The following is a 22,661-nucleotide window of genomic DNA, read 5'->3' on the forward strand; positions in this document are numbered from 1 at the left end:
ACACTCCACAATCGAAGCAACAAGCCGTTCTTGAGGATATCATGATCTGCCAGATAAACATGTCCCACGCACGGAACGGAACCGGCGGGTGGCAAGTAAATCACCAGGGGTTTAAGCTGCAGCCCTCCCGGTCTGGAACCTGGTTATCGGGCGAGGTGGCTGGCCTCGGTTAGAAGCACGAACCTCAGCGCCTGTTGCCATAGGACTTATCTTGCTCCGACGTGCATGCTTCATGTGGCTGGCCATCATTGTCGAATGACCAAGTTGCTGCGAGTAGCTATATGAGGGGAATGTGCTACCGCATTCAGGACTGAATAGGAAATCCTGTTTAGCGAAGATACATTTGTGCTTCACACCAAAACCGCGCCCTTGATGTTCACAGTGAGTGATTCTCGGGCCTCAATGTATTAACAGAGTAGGAATGAAGTCCGAGAGGTACCTCACGAGAACTGTTTTGGCGTCTTATCGTGTAAGCACGATTTGAAACGACGCAGAAAGCAACCAACAGACTTTCCCCAGCGGTTCACATCATCACATGAGGAATAGGATGGGAGGTTTATGGGCAGTTTAACCCACCGGATTGCCCTTCTTTTGTCTTTGAGACTTCTTTTCAAAAGTACAACCGCAATCAATACACACTCTGGCTCAAGTAAGTACATAAGACATAAGACGAGGCAAATCTTTTCAAGTCGTTCACTGTGTGAGTCCCGTCTGTGTCACATCATTTCCTTCTGCCTCAGGCATATGGGACTCAGTTGTATATGCAGCCCCCAAATGTTGCATGTTTTCTCTCACTCACAAACCCTTGAGTAACCTGCGCGATGTCTAATTCTACCGCTTTCTCCATTGCATATACCGAGGCCCAGCGACGTTTTGACCATCTTGCACAAACAGTGGATGGAGAAACTTGGGAGAAATCAGAAAAGCGGCTTTTCATACAAAGAACCTGTCAAGAGGTTGTGTCTTTTGTCGAGGTTGTTTGCGATCAGACTGCACGCTTGGTCCCTCCAGTCATCCTGGGCAGACACAATGTTATTTATCGAATGCACTGCGATGGAGATGCCTTCGATATTGCTGTTCGGCAACCAAGCCCCGATTTGGGACAGTTCTGGGACGAAAAGGCTCTCTATGAAGCTACAACCATATCTTACCTCGCTCAAAAGAGTGATGTACAAGTTCCGTACCTCTTCTTTCACGCTCCGTCATCATTTATCGGACCGGCTATGATCTTATTATTCGTGAAAAGCGAGCGGAGCATGTCAGACGCTCTCTCGAGCCCTGGCCGGGATCTGGAGGGGGTGCCAATTCTGGACCCAGAGATACCTGAAGAGGATCTGAGGATGCTTTACGGGAAGATGGCTGGGCTTCTGATCAAGCTCTTCAAGCCAACCCGGCATAGGATCGGGTCATTGCTCGAAGTTAATGACAAGCTTTCAGTGGCTGGTCGACCGATCACCCAAAATATGTACGACATGGTATTCAAGGCTTCTATTCCAGAATCAGTTCTTCCCTCATCGAACCAGGTGTATCGCAGTGCCGATGGATGGTACGCCGCTTCGGCAGCTATGCACATGGCTCAGTTACTTTTCCAGGTTCACGATATTGTTGACTCGGAGGATGAATGCCGAAACAAGTATGTTGCACGATACTTGTTTCATTCACTCGCAAAGAATGGTCATCTATCTTCTTTTGGATTTTTTGAGGATAATTGGTCAGCCCAGTCTCAGTCTTTGGAATTATCGTGCTCAATGCCATATGGATTTGACTCTTTTCGGCTTTGGTGCGACGAGCTGAGGCCCCATAACGTTCTTTTGAACAAGCACGACAATATCGCGGCAGCTCTTGACTGGGAGTTCGCATATTTCGCCCCTACACAATTCAGCCTCGATCCGCCCTGGTGGTTATTGCTGCAGCCTCCAGAGCTGTGGATGTCTGGAATCGATGATTGGTCCCAAGTCTACGAAGCCAGACTCGGGACCTGGCTACTTTCAATGGAAGATCAGGAACGGGGAGAGGAAATCAACTTCCCGGCACACCTTTCAACATATATGCGGGAGAGCTGGTTGAGTGGTCGCTTCTGGCTTACTTATGCTACGAGAAAGAGTTGGGCATTCGATACAATATTCTGGAAGTACTTGGATGAGAGGTTCTTTGGGTCAAGAAATGACGATACACAAGAATCTCAGTTCTGGAGGGCAAGGGTTCATCTTCTAGGGGAGGAGGCACAAAGGGTTATGGAAATGGTCGTGGAAAGAAAGATGAATGACGCAGAAGAGAGAGTCCTAGCTGATTGGGATCCGGATACAGCGAACCAACTTCTCCAAGAGGCATTGGGGCATTATTCAAGTTCGTAGTTGTAAAAGCGAAGTCCTTTCAGTGCAACCATACATACATGTTTGACGAAGCGTCTCATCCTTTCGCATCCCACATTGGCGTCACTACTGAAGTCGTAAGATACGTCGGGAATCACCACTTGAATTATCTACTATTAATCAGCAGATCCAATTCTTCAGTGAAGCGGACCACTGATGGGAGGCCTAGAATCCTCCGATTGCGGGTTTAATCAATTGCCAATTCGTCTAACTGATTGCGCCATACATCTGAAATGGCCTCATCACTATCAGTACTTACTGGAATACTACCACTGTAACTTCTTATCTTCTCTTATAAAACGCAAGGAAACTCTGCCTTTCTTTTCAATCGTCAAAGTCATCTTGGTCGCTAACTTAAACTCATTGCTCGTCTACATATGTCTACTCGCCACTATGGCTGTTAAGAACACTACAAATGGCAATGGTAATGTCAATATCAGAGCTGCCATTATTGGTGGAGGCCCAGGTGGCTTAGGTGCCGCGATTGCCCTTGCCAAGTTATCTTTCGTTGACTGGACTCTGTATGAGAAGAAGCCCGAGATCAGTGAGACAGGTGGCGGTATCAGTCTTCAACTGCATACATGGAAGATGCTTGAATGGAACGGGGCATCCAAGAACATTAAGCCCAGTGACCTGTTCAGGTCTCCTGACGGTATCAGTGGACAACAGCGGTATGTCATTTTGTAAGTGGTCAGGGGACTTCAACGCTGACTGTACCAGCAATGGGCGAACGGGTGAGCTTATTGAGCAAAGCTATCATCCCGAAGATACACCCATTCACCAACGCAGTGGCCGTCAGAGGAGGGCGAAGCTACAAGCAGCTCTTCTCAAAGAGGTCAATGAGTCCAAAATAAAGCTCTCCAAGAAGCTCGTGGGCATTGAAAAACTGCAAAGTGGCAGAGTAATCATCCGATTTGAGGATGGCTTTACGGATGAGGTTGACCTCTTGATTGCTGCAGATGGCATAAGATCGGTACGTAAAGCAATCTGTGAATCAATAGCAAAAGCCTAATACCATCTAGGTCGTCCGGTCGTTTACTTTTCCTTCGCACAAAATCAAATACAATGGACAGTCCGCATATCGCACCATCATCAGCAAGTCTGAAGTTAATGCTCTTGGCACAATCCCCCAAGCATCAACATTCTGGCAGAATCTAGGTGGTAGATACGTATTTACTAGTCCGCTTGGAGACGACGACTTTGAAGTCACAGCGCGTATCTCTCGGCCGTCAGAAGGTCAAGACCACGTCAGTTGGGGTCGACCATTTGACTTCAGCACACTTGTCCACGAGTACGATGGGTTCTGTGAGCCCGTTCGCCAAGTTGTTCGACTAGCAGCAAAGGGGGAGACTCAAGAATTTGCTCTGTTCTCTGGGCCGCGACTGGATCGAGTAGTAGCTCTTGATTCTATAGCCCTGATCGGAGATGCTTCGCATCCCTTGTCGGGAGCCTTTGGAGCGGGAGCAGGATTTGCCCTTGAGGATGCGTATACACTATCCAAAACCCTCGAGTGGGCTTGGACTCGAGGTGGAGGTATCAAGGCTGCACTGGAGTTGTACGACCGCATCAGGTCGCCACATTACCATGATCTATATAATGTCCTGGACTGGTATGCAGGTATTGGCAAGGAGATTGCGGCAGAAGGGCTATCCGTAGACGAAGAAATTGAAGCAAAGGTGAGAAGAACGAAGGGCAAGAAATCGAACTGGATGTATTACTACGACATCCAGGCTGTCGTCGATAATATTCTTGACAGCTTGGATAGCAAGGAAAAGTGAGCGACTTGGTAGCGACATTCAGTTCCCCAACAAATCTTTACATACAAACATCACATTGCGCATTATCAATACCTTACCGTATAATATCTTCAAATGTTGCAAGAACAGAAAATGTTGAGGCTCGTCTTTTCTGCGTCACAAGAACGGTCGCTGTCACGCCCGCAAGTCACAAGGCCTCTGTGACCGGCTGCACCGGACACGACAGAAAAGCGTTCAATTACCACGATGCAAGGCTGGCGGGGATCAATTGCCGGGGATCCTCTAAGGGCATGGGAGATTATTGTCCAAGTCCAGCCAGTTTCGAATGCGGATCATCCAGTCCCGAAAAGTGTCATGCAGTTAAGTTGATGGCCGACACGTCTATTGTGGAGTCAACCACTGAAGCGGAATCGGCCGAGATGGACAGATTAAACCGCGGATTTAGATATAAATCGGGAGATGGTGCAAGTCAAACAACGTGAAGATGTTGGGGTAAGAAGAGAGACAACGTGGCATAGGAGGCGAGCAAAGAATGCGGTGAGGAAAAGGACTGTACGAGACTTGCATGAACAATGCGTGCAAGTGGACTTGGAGCTGACCATGGCATTATGCGCTTCTTTGCGCGAATATCGTGTCAAGATCAAGAAGAGAACAGCTAAAGCAGTCAGATGCAAATGATCAACATATTGACGATCTTAGCTACGGCGTTTGATACTGTAGATCTTCCAGAATGGGGAAACGGACGATGGTTACTATGACGTTTCGAGACGTGGCTGGTCAGAGGAGCATCTTGACAGCCAAGTACTCACCCTGTACCATTCTGTTGGAAGCGGTGATGCTAGCAGGGTCTCAGAAGCACTCTTGCATTCGGCTACTGTTGGGATTGGATGAAACATCCATTCACGACGTTTGCTAGGTTGTTGAATGACGGTGAACAAGTGAGCGCATGATGAAGAGGATTACGCGGGAAGCAGTCAAGTCCTGTTGGGTCTCTCAGTCTGATGCATTCACAAATACGTCAATGAATCCTTCTGGCTGTGAGAATAAGCCACGCCACTTCAGAGGCTCAGCAATTTACAACGTGCTGACATTAAAAAGAGCCCTGGCATGTTGGACGAGAAGCGTTTTGGGACGACCTGAGTTGGGGTTTGGTTGTACTCCGGTGAAGAATGGTGGTGACGATGATGTCGATCTTATCATGATGGTGGGTGTGATGGCGACAATTGCGTCACAGCTGTCACCGGTCTAACTAATTAATACTGAGGATATCCCTAGAACTTTCCTTGTAGTAAAGACATCCATTCTCAGTGAGTACCTACCAATGGAAACAAGGAACATTGATTTGGCTGGAACTGGAGATTAACTCAAGACAACGCACGCATAATAAGGCAATGCCAATAACCAAGACATGCATGAAAGTTTCCGTGGGCTGTATCTTGTCAGTCCAGGCAGTATCCGACAGGGGAACTGTGGTCTAGGCTCTAGTGAGGTACTTTGACGATACTTGGCTCGCAAACTAAGACAAAATTCGGAGTCAGAAGCCATCCGCTGAACCCGATACCAAACGGAAACCCTTGGACAGCCTAACGAGAGAGGCACAGCACAGACGTGGAGGACAACGTGTACTTGGCTGTGAAGAAGCAGGCATGTATGTCACCAAGAGATCAGGGCATTATATCAAGTTCTGGTCTTTGGTACGAATATTCATGCGATTGAGGATGAAGCATAAGCTATTCACTGCCTAACTAATGTTACAGATTACGATGAACAACTAATTTCCCCCTGTTCCTATTTATAATCCCTGCTGCTGATTTTCTTCTCCTTTTCCCGCTTTCTGCCCAAAGGGAATTCCACTGCCCTGGGATGGCTGAGATTTTTAGTTCGGCAGCAAGTGGGGTACCTAGCATGTACCTTGGACCCCCGTAACTCCCGTCCCGAAGTCTGGTCCCCTTCCCTTCCACCTAAAACTTGACCTTTCCCTTCCCTGACTTACCACCTCAACCAAAGGTTGTCAACTCAGGGCGACTTCCTTCGGCTACGTCGCTTCTGGTCTCTCGATATTGCTCTGCTTGTCTCATTGCTCCAAGCCAACTCCTATACCTCTCGTCTTCGTCCCCTCAACTTCAACGAGTCTCCCCTTCGACCTGACGGGGCTGGGCTGAGCTCAGCAGAAACGCGAGCGCGATGAATGCAATTCAGCAGAAATGCCGGCCGAAACACCAAGTCCTCGTCCTAAAATGCTATCCGCGGACTACGAAAGGCGCTGTAGATGTGAAGCCGAATAGCAGCGAGCTTAGCTACCTTCTCTACTATGCTACGAGTCGTCGCTCCAAGATCCAGAAGATTGGCGCCTTTTTGGAGAAGAAGACAGCTAGCGATGTCTGGCGTCTACGCATTGGGTACGTCGCATATCACCGACTTTCAAAACGTCGATGTGTCAGATCCGCCCTCTTCGAGGCCCCTCTTGCAATGCGATCTTGCGTTTAGGACCTGTCATGATCAGTTGGAATCCTTGATTGCTAATGTGACCCCCCGCTAGGAATGTTCAAGTCACTCTACAGATTCTGTCAGCCTTAATGGAAAAGCTTCACAAGGACTCGGTCCTGATTGCTCCCTTCGTACTCAAAATCCTCGACACCGTCCTCCGCTCCGACGATATCACCATGATCGAGTCCTCTCTTCCCACATTTGCGGCCTTTTGCGATTATCATGATGCCGCGTTCCTCATGGCTGATCAGACTTACCTTCGACAATACGAGGAAATTGTTCGATTGTACGTTCAGCTTGCTTCGACGAAGCCTGCGCCAGGCAAGGAATCTCTCACTACCCCAGTTAAAGTTCGATGGAGGAATGCGGGCCTCGAAGCTATTCGTAGCATCTCTACGGCGGACGCACTATCTTCCATAACGGGCAGTCAAATGGATGTCATCATGCCTCGCATTCTCGAGAACCTGTGGTCCGAAACCCCCGACTTCCTCGAAACGCTACACCAACGGCTCGAAACGGAGGAGAAGGTCGACACCGAAAAGCAGCTTAGACGGAGAACTAGTATCGCGACAGTTGGGACTGACGGAGCAAACGACCCGAATCCTGTTGCTCTCTCCGGAACTGCCGGCGATGTTGATAGGCTTGCAGAAGAAGAGGTTGGCGTATTGGCCCTCCAATGTTTGAAGAGCATCTTTATCGTCCCTACCCGTTCCCAGATCCACGGCGCCACCGTCTCTCTCCTAGGATTTATTCAAGAAAAGGTTGCACAAGGCAACGCTGTGGTGGAACTCCATGACGACCGAGAACGAGACAGCGGCTGGGCTATCAGTATATATGGAATTGTCTCGCGCTGGGCTCCTGTGCAAGACAGATACACAATCCTTGTTGCCGCTCTCGAAACTCTACTACGGATTCCCGTACAGGACTCTACATTGGACGAACAACTCGCATTAGTAACAATCATGAGCTCCCTCCTACGGTCCGACGTCAACCTCATTGGATTGAGCATGATGGATGTTCTCCTTGGTCTGATTAAGCAGATGAGGAAGCTTTTTAGGATGCGAACTCCGACCAGCCAGAGCGACGACGGTAGTCCCTCTGCTGTGGAGCCTGAATCAATCGCGCGCCAGAAGACTAAGCATCTTGTGGGCAGACTTGAACTGTGCATTGGCGACTTGGCGACCCACGTGTACTACGCAGATCAGATCTCAGATATGATTTCCGCTATTATCTTACGTCTCAAACCGTCTCGATCTGCGAGCGTTAACTCTTCCCCTGGCGGCGAGAAGAACGGAAACAATGAAGCTGGACCGGGTACCTCCACCATAGAGTTGAGCGACAGCCAGCAGCTTGACCATTATTTCTCCCTCAACACGGGCAGAGTATCTGGCCTCCGAGCTATCAAGGAGATTCTCTTAGTTGCAAACCCTCAGAAGAAGCTCACCGGCAACATGGGGCTGTCCCGCAACCCTGTGCCAATTTATATTTGGGAGGGAACTCACTGGCTTCTGCGTGATCCAGATGGTCACGTTCGCAAGGCATATATGGACGCTCTCATTACATGGCTTGACCGAGAAACTTCGTTTGCGAATGAGATCGCCGTCGAGGAAAAGCTTCCTCGTTCCCGCTCGTCTCTCAAGATCAACAAGGAGACCCGTAGAGCCGTCTCAAACGCCTCCCATCGCGAGCGAGGATCCAAGCCACGTCACTCGCAATTTCTGGCGTTGCTGCATCTGGTCATCTACGATAACGCCCTCCAGTACGTCGAGTATGAGAATGATCTTGTCATGCTCCATATCCTTCTTACAAGATTGGTCTTGCAGTTGGGCGTTAATGCCGCCCGATATGGCCTACCAATGATTTACCGACTACAAGAGGATATACAAGAGGTTGACACGCCTCTTTACAAGGTCCGGACTGCAGCTCTCTGCCATGGATACTTTTGGGCACTCACCGAGAAGTTCGACTTCAAGGACTCTGACATTGGTATAGCGATTGAGCAAGAGGTGGCGCGCCGCAGAAGAAAGGGTTTCTGGGTACAAGGAATTACCATGCCACCCCCAGAAGTTGATGCGGTTGGACTTCCAGGTGAGGCGCGCCCACAGCCAGATTGGGACTCTGCTTCGCTCGAAAGAGAAGAAATACTTCCGTTCGACGACAGAGAGGCGCTTGTAGAGTACATTGTGTCGCACTACCACGACAGCCTTCAAGTACCTCCTGGCAGCCCGGGTCCTTCTCCAGGCAGGGTTCTTTCAGGACCAATCCTTGGCTCAACTCTAACTGGACAGGATCAGCCCGATTCAGAGCTGCCAGCTGTATTCCGCGAGCAGATGCTGGCAGACTGGACCAGAGATGCTGCGGGTGCCATGCTTGCCGCTGCTGGAAAGTCTGAATCTCTGGCAGGATCCAAGACAGAAACCTCGGGCACATACCGAGGCCACCTCACGGTGAAGACGAACGGAAACGGACACGCTAATGGGAATGGACCGACATCACCTTATGGAAGTCAATACAATCTAATGAGGCCTCACTCGTCGCATGGCCATCGCGAGAAGGATCGCGAAGGAACAATTCCCAGACACCGTAAGAGCAGCTTACGGAGTGCTGCCTCACCCGCCCATTCAGCAGGCAACCGAGGTGCCGTTGCGTCGGTGGATCAGCTGAAGCTCGTGCTGTCAGGCAACCCTCCGCCTAAAACAGCCATCATTGGGGACGATGACAGCGGAGACAGCATGGTCAGCTACGATTATAGCCCTTCAGAGATGAGCTTTAACCCTGCTACGCAGAATGACCAGCCAAGTAGCCCAACAAGCACCAAGCGCCCTGGCACGGCGTCTAAGAGAGGACCTCTGAGCGCTCATCCTCCTCTTGGAGCGGCGCCAAATTTACATGACGATAATGAGGACGAGGACGAGTCAGTTCCTCCTGTGCCACCACTGCCAGACGTAAACTTGCTTGGGGGTAAGAGGAGTCCCATCCAGTCGATTGAGACATCGTTCCAGGATAAATCGGCACGGCGCAGTCTGACCAGCCGAGGAGGGGATGTAACTCGGCCCAAGTCGGTACGATCACAGAACACAAAGACCATGGATCTGCAGGACCTCCTTCGAGGAATCGATAGTCGGCCGAGCGAAGGAAGTTTGGGCAATGTGACAAAACCTCCATACTAGGGTATATGGATATAATAGGAGTTATGGAGTGAAGGGAGGATAATAGCGACGGTTGATTTGATTTGTAGAATAGCGATATTAGTGTAATTTGTAACAGCTCTGAGCAAAAATGAAAAATAGCATTGTCATCGCATTGTTGGTCTTGATAGTTGTTAGCACCAATTGAACCATTCAGATTGATCAACAGGTTATGAGTTTTATCGAGGTGATTCGGGCGATTCTGGTGATCCTAGCATGGAGGAATTTGCTTGATGGAGATTTTGCAAGGGTCGAGCCGGTTTCAGATCGGCAACTAGAGGTGCGAGTTTATGGTGCCTCTTCTGAGGTTAGAGGCCTCGTAAACAGTGATGATAGCTATATTCGTATTCTGAAGCCGTCCAGACCGAACCTCGTCACATCTTTGGTGGCCGCGAACGAGGCCTGAGTTTTACACAGGAGACTGCTTTTTATTGCATGATGAGATTTCTTTCAAGCCAAGCTTTTAGCAGTCGATCATCTCTTATCTTTTCTCTCCAAGATACGGATACCACGTCCTCGCATCCCCTGTCATGGGCTCGGCGCCATGGGGGGCAGTGCAGGACACCATTAATTCGTCTTATTTCCCATAGAGTGGCTAGAGTGGTCCCCGAAGTTAAGGAATAGGAAAGTCCCCCGCAGTTGAAGGGCTCTTGGGAGACTCCTCTCTCGTCTGTGCCTGTGCCAATCCTTGTTATAGCTCCGGTGCCCGTGAGAAGGGGGCAGTGCTTCTTATCTTACCGTTTTCCCTTTCTCTCACTCTTTCTCACGCCATTTTTGCCCCAATCTCACTATTGTTTGTTTTCTGTTGTGCTCATCCCGTTCCTTTCAATATTCTGTGTCACGGTTCATTTACCGGTAGCAAACAAACAGTTATCGCGCTCGTATCTCGCCAGGCTTCGCTAACAACAAGGCGAGAGTGGCCTGTTTATCCAATATCCTCGACTTTCCATGCATTTTGCCGAAAGACGAGCAAAATAGAGGATAAATATCCGGGGTGTCGATTTCTGAGACGGAGCATCGGGGTCGAAACAGGGCAAATTTATACGAAACGAACACTTGGGCGGGATATTATGGATGCGCGACACGGTTGACAGACTTGGTTTTTTCGCGACGACAAACGAGAAGAGTTCATCTGTGATAGTCGGATGAGGTGTTGGTGAAACGTTGACGGATCTGAAGGAACTCGTTGTTTGTTTGTGCGACTGCGACATTTATTCGGCATCACGATATAATTCTCAACCTCACCTCAAGTCACCTCATCACAACACAATATAACACATCTCACAAAATCATAATCATAATCATACTCAACCATGGACGCTCCAAACCCTCGACATGGAAGTCACCCATCAGACTCGATTCCTGACGCCGCATACCCCAACGACTCTCCTTACCGACCCGGCGATCACTCTCCTCAAACCATGGCTACTCCCGGCGCATCGCCATCCTCACCATCACCACAGTCTTACTCGACACCACCACCAACACATTTCGGTGCCAGTATCCCCGCATACTCCAGTCCAACACCATCGCCATGGTCCCCCGCTATACCCTCAAGTCCGCCTCCTCCATACGATCCGTCTCGTCCGCCAGCGATATACTCTCCACTCGCACCACCATCGCCAATCTCCCCGCCTCCGCCTCAGTATCCGCCTTCAACGCCTTGGCCATACCCGCAAGGTAGCAGTGCTGGCTCTAGTCTGAATGCACCGTACAAGATGGGACCTGTGGCTACGGCGAGAGCTCGACGGAAGAGAAAACTGCAGATCCTCGCTCTGGCGCTTTGTGCGGTGATGATCTTCTTCGTTGCGTTGATCATGGGAATTCTATTGGGCGTAGTGAAAGTGCAGTGGAAGAACAATAACAATAACGATGACTAGGCTCGATTGGCTGGATACGCACCTGTCGCTCACAGTTTACTTACTTTTCTTTTGTTAATACTTGTTCATGGGATATTTGGGGTGTAGATGCAGCAATGGCAAGGCGTTAGACATGGGTCTTTTCTTTTCTTTGCTTTTCTTGATAAGAGGATTTTCTCGAATATGAAGCGATACCTACTCAAAACGCAATTGGGCTCGTTTTCATCAGATCTGGGTTTCATTGACGCGTGTGTAATGTCTTGTTCATCATGTGTCTGTCCGCCTACACTTTGAACGGAAGCCAGCTGCCGTACAGCACATCAACAGGCAAAGGAGTCCTCTCCTGTTCTCAGACCACGCTTGAGAATTCAACTGATACCAATCTGCAACCTTCCTAGGTCTCCCATAGGCAGCCGCAACATGTGTGAAGACTAGAGAATATAATTTGTTGCTCAATGGTGAGCAAACCAACATAGCTACCCTATATGGCACAGACTTCAAGCACAGCACATGAGCTTTGGTCTATAGCAGGACAAGATCAAGTCTTTTGAGACAGGATGAATCACAGACATATTCTGAGCATCCTCGCATTGTCTACTACTGCATAACATTCGCTAGAGGACGTTGCAGAGGCGTCAACATTTAGCCCTCCATCATTAGCACCAAGAAAGAATGCCCAGGCTCAAGGCCTCACATCCACCCAATTGCACATTCGTCGGGGAAATGATCCAGCCAAGAGCATTGTGGCGAGCTGATAGATGAGATGAATCAATAAAATTACATCAAGATGAGTCTAGATAGCCTTTTGCGGCGTTTGGCCGATTACTGATGTTGGCATATGATGAGTGTTGGTGAGCATCTACTGGCTGGGAGTGATTCCGCCGCCAGAAGCGGGAGTGGGAACGGGAGCCAGATCCAAGATTACAACGGGGAGGAGGGAAAATGACCCGATTTGAGCAAAACTCTAAATGATCGGCAATTAAAGATTACCCCGGTTATGGCCTCCTGTTGGCTGTCATGTTTTAATTGACTTTGCCTTTGTCACTTGATCAGGCTCAGCCTTAGCAAGCCCACCGTTGGATCCGGACTAGATCTTGATGGAAGGGTACGGGAGAGTTTACAATTCTGGTCGAGCGCCAGAAATGTCTATCATCCCGCCCTATACCGCTGTGTTGGGTTCAGTTGGCCGACGTGCGTCCTACATCCAGACCTGACGTCTCCGTGGACACGGCAAACGTGTATCTTCCGTTAGGCGAAGTTGAAGTTGTCTCTTTGCGCTTCAGCTTAGAGTGATGCAAATGGAGACAAGAAGAGGAGCAAACAATGTATCGGCTAGGAACGAGACATCAGTTTCATATAGCCAACCCTTTCTTTTCTCACACATACACCGAGTCTCAGTGGATCTCACCCTGCGCTGCGCCATGAACTGATATTTGACGTGTCGTTGCGTAAAAGCTGAACAGGGCTGAAAGGTCCGAGTGGCTTGTTTGTAACGTCACTCGATTCGATCCTAGATCCGCAGGGCCCAGATGGGGCTGTCTTGATACCACCCAGAGCCCCTATCGAAGGTGGTGAGGGGTGTCCCAAGGGGAAGAGAGGGAACAATGATTCACATCTCAGCCTGATGTGTATCTTGTTGAAACACGAGCATACTGTATACATACGACCATGTCGAGTGACTGTATGCAAGGACACCTTGGACGTTACTATGCAGGTTCAACGTGCAGAACAGCTCATCATGGATGCCGTAGCCGTAGCCGTAGCCGGTGCAGGTACAGAGCGTTTCTTTCAGGGATGTTCCCGGCTCGACTACCGATCTACTCCATAATCTTGGGTATGGATGCCTCAGATCTGTTCATGTGAATCTGGCCATGCATCCAGGCATCGACACAGATGCAAGTGGTGAAGAGTTTTCACATCAACGCAAGGGGCAGGAAAAAGTATTCCGGCGAGGATGCATACACCAGTGGAGCAAACAGACCGGTGCCGTGAATAGTAACTGTTGGCTCATTAACTTTTCTTTTTACGCCTTCGAATAGATAGGCTATCTCCTTTGTCCCGACCCGGGCCCGGACTCGGGATTCACTTTGTACCTTTGTGATCTGTAGGATGATCTGGAATGATGTGCATGTAGGGGAGAACGAGGCGACACACTCGTAAATGCACTCTTTACTGCCGTGACATGGTGGAGATGTAATGTAATCGTGGATAAGTTACAAGAGGCCTCGGCTACTTTGGTACTTACATTGCAGAGGACGGGAGAGATGATCAAGCCCACCTCAGGTACACTCGTAAATGTGGCCATTCATGTTGATTGAACTTGATCTACTAAAGCAAACTAAAATAATGCTTCCATGACGTCGGGTCCAAGTGGTGCTGAAAATGGCAGGATCAGTGCATATGGAGACAGACGGCATCATTAGCATGGAAATGGCAGTGGGAATAGAGGGAGAAAGAGCCCGTCTTCCGAGCAAGGCACGTGGCAACACTGACAGCGGCCTGCAACCTGCCAAACAATCAGGCCTCAGCCTAAATTTAGCGGCCGGTCGAGGTTCAATTTACCCTGAACACTCAGTACCTAAGACAATCAATGTGCCCACTTGTACCATCATCATCATCATCATCTGCGCCTGCATTGCAGCTCATCATGATTTGCATCGCCCAGCACCACTTCTAATGGGTGACATCAGTGCGTGCCCTCTCCAGTCCAGCCCCAATCCTCCTCCTGGTGGTCCCGGTAGTCAAGCAAGCCTGGGCCTAAGGTAAGCCAAGCCAAGCCAAAGCAAGGGTCACATTCAACACTGGGTCCCAGCAGCCAGCCTCTCCCGCTGACCGACCTACGGATAGCTCACAGCAATTAGCGAATCCTCACCCGAGAAGACTCTGACCTTGGTGATGTGGCTTTGTCCCGCATCTCAACTTTCAGTATCTCCAGGCCTGGTCACCTTTCTCAAGCGGCCGCTCGTAGATTCAACTGTTGGTCGACCCGGTTCCAAGGTTCACTCGGTTGTTAGAAGCGGGTATTTCTCATAGCGCTTTGCCAATGACCCTTCAGGCTTCAGCCTCCCCTTCCGCGGCGAAATATGCTGCTCCCCCGTCCCCTGTGGCCTGTGGCCGAGGCCTAAGACGTCTCCGATCCACGCCCCAAGCTGTACGTCTGCTGTCATCCTCCCAGGGACCCACCTCAACTCCGCTGCAGCTGCAATCCAAGGCTGCCGAAAGCCCAAATCGTCCGCCATGTCGTCTTCGCTACCTTTAGCCCTCCCCTAGCTCCAACTGTAGGGGACCAATGGACAGCCATCTTCAACTGCGGCATTGGGAGCCCTCCCGAGCTACTGGAGTCAATCTTGAGAAAAAGATACCGACATAAGCCAAAAAGAAATCTGGCCTCATCGCAACTCGGGTTGGTGGCATCTTCGCCCCAAGGTGTTCCACTTGGCCTCTCAGTCTCTTCTCCCCTCACTCCTGTGTCGTGCACCCTCAGTCAGCGATGTGAGAGTTGTTGACGTCGTCGCTGCACTGACATCAAGGCTGTTCATCATTGGATCCGAGACATTCAGGAACGTTGCGAAACTGGTACAGCAAGTGGACCACTAAACGACACCACCCTTGCACCAACATTAACCGGGACCTTACACTCCATCCGCGTGTGCCCTCCTTACCCCTTCTATCCGTAGCCCATCAATGGCAGTTGAGCACTGCCTGGTTCAAGCTCAACTCGGGCTATTTGGCTATTGACCTTGAACAATGCAAGTATTTCCAGGGACCAGGCGGCTTTGTGAAAGTCGCCTGGAATCAGCTAACTCACTCATGAGCCAACCATATTCTCTATCCGGGTCTTTCCCACAAGCCCCCCATACCGGACCCCAGCTAGAGATCCTCAACTCGGCTCGTGTTGGCCGAATCTTTTCGTTCTATTCTTCTCCTGTCCGCGTTCCTGATTGTCATCGATTGACAGCTGCCAACCCTGGAAGATAACTGGCTGCCGAGATTCACTCTCTGGTAATGACCTTGCGGCGCTGAATTGCCCCGGGTTTTTCGCCTCATGCCTCGTATCGTACTCAGTCTATCTGAATTTCGCCAGTTGTCTCGTGGTTCTCATTCTGTCCAGTCGCTTTCCTATGTCGTGTTGCCCTTCACAAGCTTATCCCTGTACCCGGCTGCCACAGTCTGCCGATGATACATTGCTCCATCAACCTTCTTTTTTTTTTACTGACTCCCTATTGCTACTTTACTCTGACTCTCATTGATGGATCAGTCCCCCTCCACCTTGACATCTTTCTTATAAAGACCCCTGGCCAAGTTTTGCTTTTGACTTTCCCCCTTCCGAGTTCTCATTGTGATTACATACGGATGCCTGTTGCTACGCTCTCTTTTCTCATTTTGCAGGTCTTAGCCACGTTCTCGCCCTGTCATCATTGAGTTATAAGTCGCCTCGTTGGCGCCCTGTCTTCCTTGCAACTGTCGAGAAGCTGCCTTCTAAACTCGGTCTATCAGACAGCGACGGGTATAGTACACCTCTCAACCCCCGACATACAAACACGCAGACAAATACATACGCAGCAACAACAATCCTCTTTACTTACTTACATCACTCTCATTGCCGTCATCATTACCGTCATTCTCGAATTAGGTGCCATCTCTTGGGCCACTCAGCCATATTCGATTCATCCCAAGCTCTAGTCCAGCCGAGTCCAGCCCGATCCAGCCTGGTCCCGGGCTTTGAAGATCTTGCTTTCGGTTCAAGCCAGTTCTAGAACGCCAAAACTTGACAACCATTACAATTAAGCACTATCCTCTTTTTTAGCATTCGAAATCTTGGGGCGGTGCTTGGCCTTAATTCAGCCAGAAGCCAAAGGGAAAAAAACACCGCCTTTCCCCGGTCATTCTCATCCTCCTTGCACCCTGGGAATACAAGTACCAACCCAACCAAGCGAGAAAAAAAGAGGCGCCGTACGTACGTCTTGCATACGTACGTACACTTTCCTTGGACTTCAGTGGCTGTCCTCCGCTTCCCCAAGGAAATATCTCGAGCTAGCCGCCACGGGCGCTTCCCAGACTCCCGGTCCTGGGACCAAACGAGGAAACTCAATTTCAGGCATCACAAATCCTGGACATTTTTATTTGGTTCTAGTGTCATCCATCTGTCTAGCTGGCTCTATCTCCCCTCTTGGTCTCATTTATTCCCTCCTCCCCAAGCCCGTCTTCACACTATTCTTTTTGAGCTTGACTCAACATCTCGGTTCTGCTCGTGTCGTGTTTTGTCTCCTCCCGGCGTGCGCGTGCTGGTTTCTTTCAACGTCGCAATATACGATTGGGTGCTCAACTATCAAACCTCAAGGCTGTGAGGCTCCAGAAAGATACATAACCGCAACCGGCCACGATCAGTCTCGCCCTTTTTTTTCAGTGTCCCTTTCCTCACCAACAGTTCCCCGATCTATCTGCACCTGTTTGTCGCCAATTTATCGACTTGAGCTCAGACTTATTAGTGTCCGTTTTCCCTCGCTTGGACTGTGCATTGAAGTCATTCGGTTTCACTATTACCATCAGCAACCCCCAATCTTTATTATCGCTTGATTGATATACAGTTTTTTGAGGGGCATACATTGCTTGTCACTCGCCTTGCGTCGGCATACGCTCGCTCATCACGAAATCCTGTGGTTTTTTTCTTCTTTTTCTTTATCACCGTCATGCCACGACATTATCACTACCAACCCAGGTTTGGCTCATTCATCCCTGACGCTGTGTTGTACTTGATGCTAATTCAATACTCAGTCGCGAACTCCATGTGGTAGTCCTGGGAGCAGGTTCGTCTATACCCAACACCGCACCGCACCACGCAACCCTTTCGCTTTGACTCTCCCTTTCTTACGTGTGCGCTTGTCTGACTCGTTTATCATTTGACAGGCGGCGTGGGCAAAAGTTGTTTAACTGGTGAGTTATCACTCTCCCTTGGTCAAGGCCGTGGCCGTCGCCTTCGCCTTCGCCTTCACCTTCCCCTCGTCCCATGTTCTTGTTGCTGCGCCTGCGTCCCACCGTTGCATCCGCAATCCTACCACGCTTCCCTGTCTTCCCCTTTGTAGCACAAAGCTCATGCGAGAACAGCCCAGTTCGTCCACAATGAGTGGATCGAGAGCTATGATCCCACCATAGAAGACTCTTATCGCACGCAGCTTCAGGTTGATGTAAGTATTGCGCATGGCAACAATGCCACTACCTGACCCCTTCTGACTGACTCGCTCGTCTCAGGGACGTCAAGTTATCCTCGAAATGTAAGTTTTTGCTCCTTGATTGTCTCACCACTCAATCCGTGTTTGGAGACGAGCTGTCACTGACTCGGCCTCTAGCCTCGATACTGCGGGGACCGAGCAATTCGGTAGGTCCTCTATGTCTCAACAACTTTCGCACGACCCTCGTACTGATGTTGGTACAGTCGCCATGAGGGATCTATACATGAAAACCGGCCAAGGTTTTCTTCTTGTGTTCAGTATCACATCGTCTTCCTCCCTAAGCGAACTGGCAGGTTTGCGTGAAGAAATCATCCGGATAAAAGACGACGAAAATGTACCTCTTGTTATTGTCGGTAACAAAGCCGATTTGGAGGAGAATCGCGCTGTGCCCCGAGCCAAGGGCTTCTCCATCTCACAACGATGGGGCGCACCCTACTATGAGGCTAGCGCGAGGACAAGGAGTAAATTTGCCCATCCACCCATGCGTGGCTTCTTTCGCCGCATTTGGACTAACGACTATGCAGCCAACGTTGATGAGGTTTTTATCGATCTCTGCAGGCAAATGTTGCGAAAAGAGGACGAACAACACGCGAATGACGGACCCAATGACGACTACAAGTATGATCACGGCCGGAGTTCTCATAGACGTCAACGACGTCGCCGAAAGAAGGACTCACCGCGATGTGTGATCCTGTGAACTCAATGAACCGCTTTCAAAACAATGGCCACTGGATGGCATCTAAGCACTGGAATTCTTTCACTTCTCTCAATTCAAATTTTCTAGGCCTCGGCATTTTCCCCTCAATTCTCTCACATTATACAGCACGTTTTACGCGGATCACGACCATCTAACATAAATCTATCAAAGATATCTGGTGCTTTCGGAAGGACCACATGAACGACTTCGCGGTCTCATGAGGCGAAACGATGTTTGACTGCGAGTCAGCCTCAGACTCGCTGCAGAATCGAATCGCTTTATTGAAACGAGACCGACGCGTATAGACGACATAACGCACCACACCGAATCGAATAGAGTCGAATCGCATGGCATCGCATGCTTGAGCTAAGCGACTGATGTTTTGGGATCGACAATTCCCATATTGTATTCCACATTACGGCGTCGGAGGCGTTGGATATCGGACCTGGGATATAGGTTCTGCACATGTTTACTGCTTTCAGGATTGGATATGGGTATCTGGTTTTTCTACTTGAACTACAGTGAGATGGATGAGAAGCTGTTGTGGTATGATCAAGTCGGACGACCTTGCATTGATACGAAATGCTTCTAGCGACGAGAGTGAAGCAATATGGGCTATGCAAATACAGGCGTTTACCAGCTTCTCTTCCGATTTGGCAAGGGTGACTTCTAAGTTCTGCCCAATGCATTCCACTCCCTGAGACTCATTCGCATCTCGGAACTCCTCTTGAATCTGCATGGCAACACCACGTGAACTATCCTCCGAGTCTTCGAGTATTGCTGGCCAAGCTTGACTTTACATGGCAGCCGCGGTGAAGTCTGGCCACGAATTTATCGTGACATGTTACACAACATTCACCCGTCATCCCATGCGTCACCATCCCCGAAAAGAATCACTGCATGAAGCTGCGACAAGCCGCATGTTCAGATCACCCCAACTTGTTCAACAACTACTTGCCCATTGATGCCACAACTCATCACATATACGAGATCCTATCTTATAATAACAATGTGTCATCAGCTCTTTATTCGTGTGCATGCCTATGATCCTGTTATCCAGCACGACACATCTCATGCTATCCTCATGACTTGGCAATAGTCTACATGCATGATTTCGTGTGTAACCAACCCTTGACTATGACGTGTCTCCAAAGACCGACCACAATTCGACTGCTCAAATACTCATGAAACTGACACCGAAAGCGACTGTAATGGGGTCTTTGGCGATCCTTGGCTGCCGCTCACTTGCGTCGCAGCATGCCCCATATGTCAGTGAAAATACCAAACCACCCCTTGACTCTTTCAGCGGCGTTCAAAAGTAAGATAAAACGTTTCACAAACGCATCGACGTTGTCATAGTCATCGGCGTAGCACTCCCATACAGCACGCCCTTGTCCGTCGTTCTCAGAGTCCTGGACGGTCATGAGAGCATCCACATCCTCCACACCCTCCACGCCAGCGGACTTGAGCTTGGGACCGACGCAGAGTGCACGACCTGCAATCTCTTCATCAGCAATGAGTCGAGTGGCAGCATCAATGACATCCTCGATCATTGCCCCGCCTGCTGTGCCGGAGAGGAAGGCAGCTTCGATGGGGAGCTTGAGCATGTTGGACTTGGAGACATAGTAGGGAGTGATCATGTTGACACGAACGCCACTCCGGAAAGACGTAGCACGAAGAGTGCGGAAGAGACCAAGAATAGCATGCTTGCTCATCGTGTACATGGTTTGAGTTGGGAAAGGGCAAAGAGACGCAAGCGAGCCGACGAGAAGCAGGCAACGATCTCGCGGGGAAGATCCATTCTGTGGGAGCCAGTACATGGCGAGGTGAGTGGTATAGGCAGCGCCAGTGATGTTGACGTCGAACTGAGCCGTGTTGGGCTTTGGAAGACGTCCATTCTTGAGAGCAGGCTCCTCAAACTGAATGGAGACGTCCGGAAGGATGATACCGGCATTAGGGACGACAATATCGATGCCTCCATGAGGGCTGACGTGAACCGCCGTCTCAAAGAGGCCGACTTGTGATTCCCAGTCGGTGACGTCGCAATGCTGAAAGGCAAAAGCTGAGTCCGGATACTGAGTTGTAAGTTCAGCTACAAGCTTTTCGCCCGCTGCGTCAGCGACATCGCCGATGATGATATTTGCCCCATGCGATGCCCATTCGCGAACCATGTAAGAACCAAGACCATTAGCACCGCCGGTGATGACAATGGTCTTACCCTTGAGAGTTGTGGCATCGTAGGGCTTGGACACATCGACGGGCGGTGACTGGTGGATGAGGCCCTTGATATCGTTGGTAGGCTCCATAGCTGACTGAATGTTGTATGTACTAGGGACAGATGAGATCTTTTGATTGAATTGAGTAGAAATGATCTCGGCAAATGGGGGTAGACAATTGACTCCCCTGGAACAGAGCGATGAACGAGACGAACACGGTATGATAGTGATTGCGAGTACGGATATTGGAAAACGATTTGCTGACCTGTCTATCAAGCCAAACAAATTAGCCCCAGCTTCAGCTTCAGCTTCAACGAACCCAACTAGTCAGCTATCAAGCCAAAAGCCGTTGGACCAAAAATATCTCCCGTGTGGAGTCTGAGCCCTTTTTTGCAGGGTCCAGGCCAATCTCACCTTTTTGATCTGCCTATCGTGTAATGTTGTTTCCTTGTAGGCCGATAAATTAGCTTTAGCGGGTCGTCTCGAGCTTGGTAGGCAGGTATTGGATATCCACTCCAGAAGTTGTTGATGATGCCAACGCTTTGGGATCCGAAGACTGAGATGAAGATGAAGATGGAGAGGAGAAGATGGAGAGAGGAGAAGAATGCGGCACATGAGTTTCTGTTTTCTTGGTATAAATAAGGCCCCCATTTGCAATAAATCCTTGCTTCTTGCATTCACTGGAGAAATGTAACGCAGTTTCACTGGCGAGTCCAGCCAGTGACAGTGCTGGGAATATCAATGCGCAAACAATTCTGGGCTTGCCGAACATAAATCCGATCAGCTTCTTCAATACTCACCAAGCAACTGAAAAAGGGTTCTGATGCACCTCGCCATGCTCACCGTTCACCCATGGCTGTTCGGAGCTTAGCAGTCCCAGCCAGGCTCATGGCTATTTTCGGACACCACAGAGACAAGAGTTTCCACGCCCAGATCTCAACGAGGCTACATTGTGGGGGGCACGGTCGAGCATTGGCATTCATTAGAGCTCAGTAGCCCTGGTATGCAAAGGGCTGTGGGTATAGACAATATTTCTCTCTGGACTTGTCCCCTGTGATTCGGAGGCTCGGTACCATGTACTGAGCTGGGCTTCCGGTGCTGAACTGCGCTGTTTGAGAAAGACTCGCCGAACAACCTGTCTTCGAGCTGCTGCAAGCCCCAATAAGGCAACAGCACCTCTGCAGGCTGTGTAGTTCAGAACTTCGTGAAAGGTATGTGAACTTTGACTTGCTGATTGTCAATTGCCCTTTCTCGGATCATTTATCCATTTAAACACCCGGCGTGAATGCCAAGTCAACAAATAGGCAAATTATTGCTGGTCAGGCGACCGCTGATCTTATAAAACAGATTGAACAGTCATCTTAGTCATCACATATGATGGTGAGAATGATAAACTTGATCACCCTCATCATTGCTCAATGTATGCGGTTGATCTGGGAGGGTGTGGTTGTCATCGTCTAGCTCAGGAACCTTGAGCTGCACGCCTGCAAAACAATTTGTTGGTCAGTCTACCGTATAATGAGGTAGATTCATCTCACGCAAGCTTCCAGCCCCTTGTTTTAGCCATCACCTTCCCCAACTTGGATGTGTTGATTCATCTGACTTCAGCGCTGTGGTACAAACAGCCCGATGCTGAAGCAAGGCCGTTCGTTTACTGGACAAAATCATGTCAGCAAGGAAAACGTGCGAGCACATTAGAAAAAGCTGAACGGGAAATGCAAGAGGGGAAAAAAGCATTCGCGTTGAACAGCTATCCCTTGCTTTCGGAGTATTTCACACAGTCGCGCAGGGGATCGTCTTTTCTCGTCATTGGCGACCCAAGTGATCTCCTTGTCTCGAGGCAAGGGTTCAATGT

The 22,661-nt window shown here is 49.7% G+C and overlaps 7 protein-coding genes across 7 annotated transcripts; 5 read left to right on the top strand and 2 right to left on the bottom strand.

Moving 5' to 3' along the window:
* Positions 1-821: 821 nt before the first annotated feature.
* Positions 822-2,354, top strand: FPRO_09264 (uncharacterized protein; the record flags this gene model as incomplete). Its single annotated transcript, XM_031232638.1, has 1 exon — positions 822-2,354. One exon carries the CDS (start codon positions 822-824, stop codon positions 2,352-2,354), a length of 1,533 nt encoding a protein of 510 aa, XP_031082555.1.
* A 411-nt stretch (positions 2,355-2,765) lies between these two features.
* FPRO_09265 (uncharacterized protein) lies at positions 2,766-4,150 on the top strand (the record flags this gene model as incomplete). Its single annotated transcript, XM_031232640.1, has 3 exons — positions 2,766-3,043; positions 3,093-3,345; positions 3,395-4,150. 3 exons carry the CDS (start codon positions 2,766-2,768, stop codon positions 4,148-4,150), a joined length of 1,287 nt encoding a protein of 428 aa, XP_031082556.1.
* Positions 4,151-6,313: 2,163 nt separating this feature from the next.
* FPRO_09266 (related to myosins, conserved, ubiquitous membrane protein required for cell viability) lies at positions 6,314-9,786 on the top strand (the record flags this gene model as incomplete). The annotated part of the gene is made up of 2 exons (XM_031232641.1): positions 6,314-6,528; positions 6,669-9,786. The coding sequence occupies 2 exons, from the start codon at positions 6,314-6,316 to the stop codon at positions 9,784-9,786; spliced, it is 3,333 nt and encodes a 1,110-aa protein (XP_031082557.1).
* A 1,331-nt stretch (positions 9,787-11,117) lies between these two features.
* FPRO_09267 (uncharacterized protein) lies at positions 11,118-11,684 on the top strand (the record flags this gene model as incomplete). The annotated part of the gene is made up of 1 exon (XM_031232642.1): positions 11,118-11,684. One exon carries the CDS (start codon positions 11,118-11,120, stop codon positions 11,682-11,684), a length of 567 nt encoding a protein of 188 aa, XP_031082558.1.
* A 5,669-nt stretch (positions 11,685-17,353) lies between these two features.
* FPRO_09268 (putative novel protein of ras superfamily KREV-1) lies at positions 17,354-18,590 on the top strand (the record flags this gene model as incomplete). Its single annotated transcript, XM_031232643.1, has 8 exons — positions 17,354-17,382; positions 17,439-17,470; positions 17,571-17,597; positions 17,769-17,848; positions 17,913-17,935; positions 18,011-18,039; positions 18,097-18,354; positions 18,418-18,590. The coding sequence occupies 8 exons, from the start codon at positions 17,354-17,356 to the stop codon at positions 18,588-18,590; spliced, it is 651 nt and encodes a 216-aa protein (XP_031082559.1).
* Positions 18,591-19,831: 1,241 nt separating this feature from the next.
* FPRO_09269 (uncharacterized protein) lies at positions 19,832-20,896 on the bottom strand (the record flags this gene model as incomplete). The annotated part of the gene is made up of 1 exon (XM_031232644.1): positions 19,832-20,896. One exon carries the CDS (start codon positions 20,894-20,896, stop codon positions 19,832-19,834), a length of 1,065 nt encoding a protein of 354 aa, XP_031082560.1.
* A 379-nt stretch (positions 20,897-21,275) lies between these two features.
* FPRO_09270 (uncharacterized protein) lies at positions 21,276-21,578 on the bottom strand (the record flags this gene model as incomplete). The annotated part of the gene is made up of 1 exon (XM_031232645.1): positions 21,276-21,578. The coding sequence occupies one exon, from the start codon at positions 21,576-21,578 to the stop codon at positions 21,276-21,278; it is 303 nt and encodes a 100-aa protein (XP_031082561.1).
* Positions 21,579-22,661: the final 1,083 nt, after the last annotated feature.

This window comes from Fusarium proliferatum, assembly GCF_900067095.1.
Source record: "Fusarium proliferatum ET1 genome assembly, contig: FPRO_scaffold006, whole genome shotgun sequence".
NCBI classification, from domain to species: domain Eukaryota; kingdom Fungi; phylum Ascomycota; class Sordariomycetes; order Hypocreales; family Nectriaceae; genus Fusarium; species Fusarium proliferatum.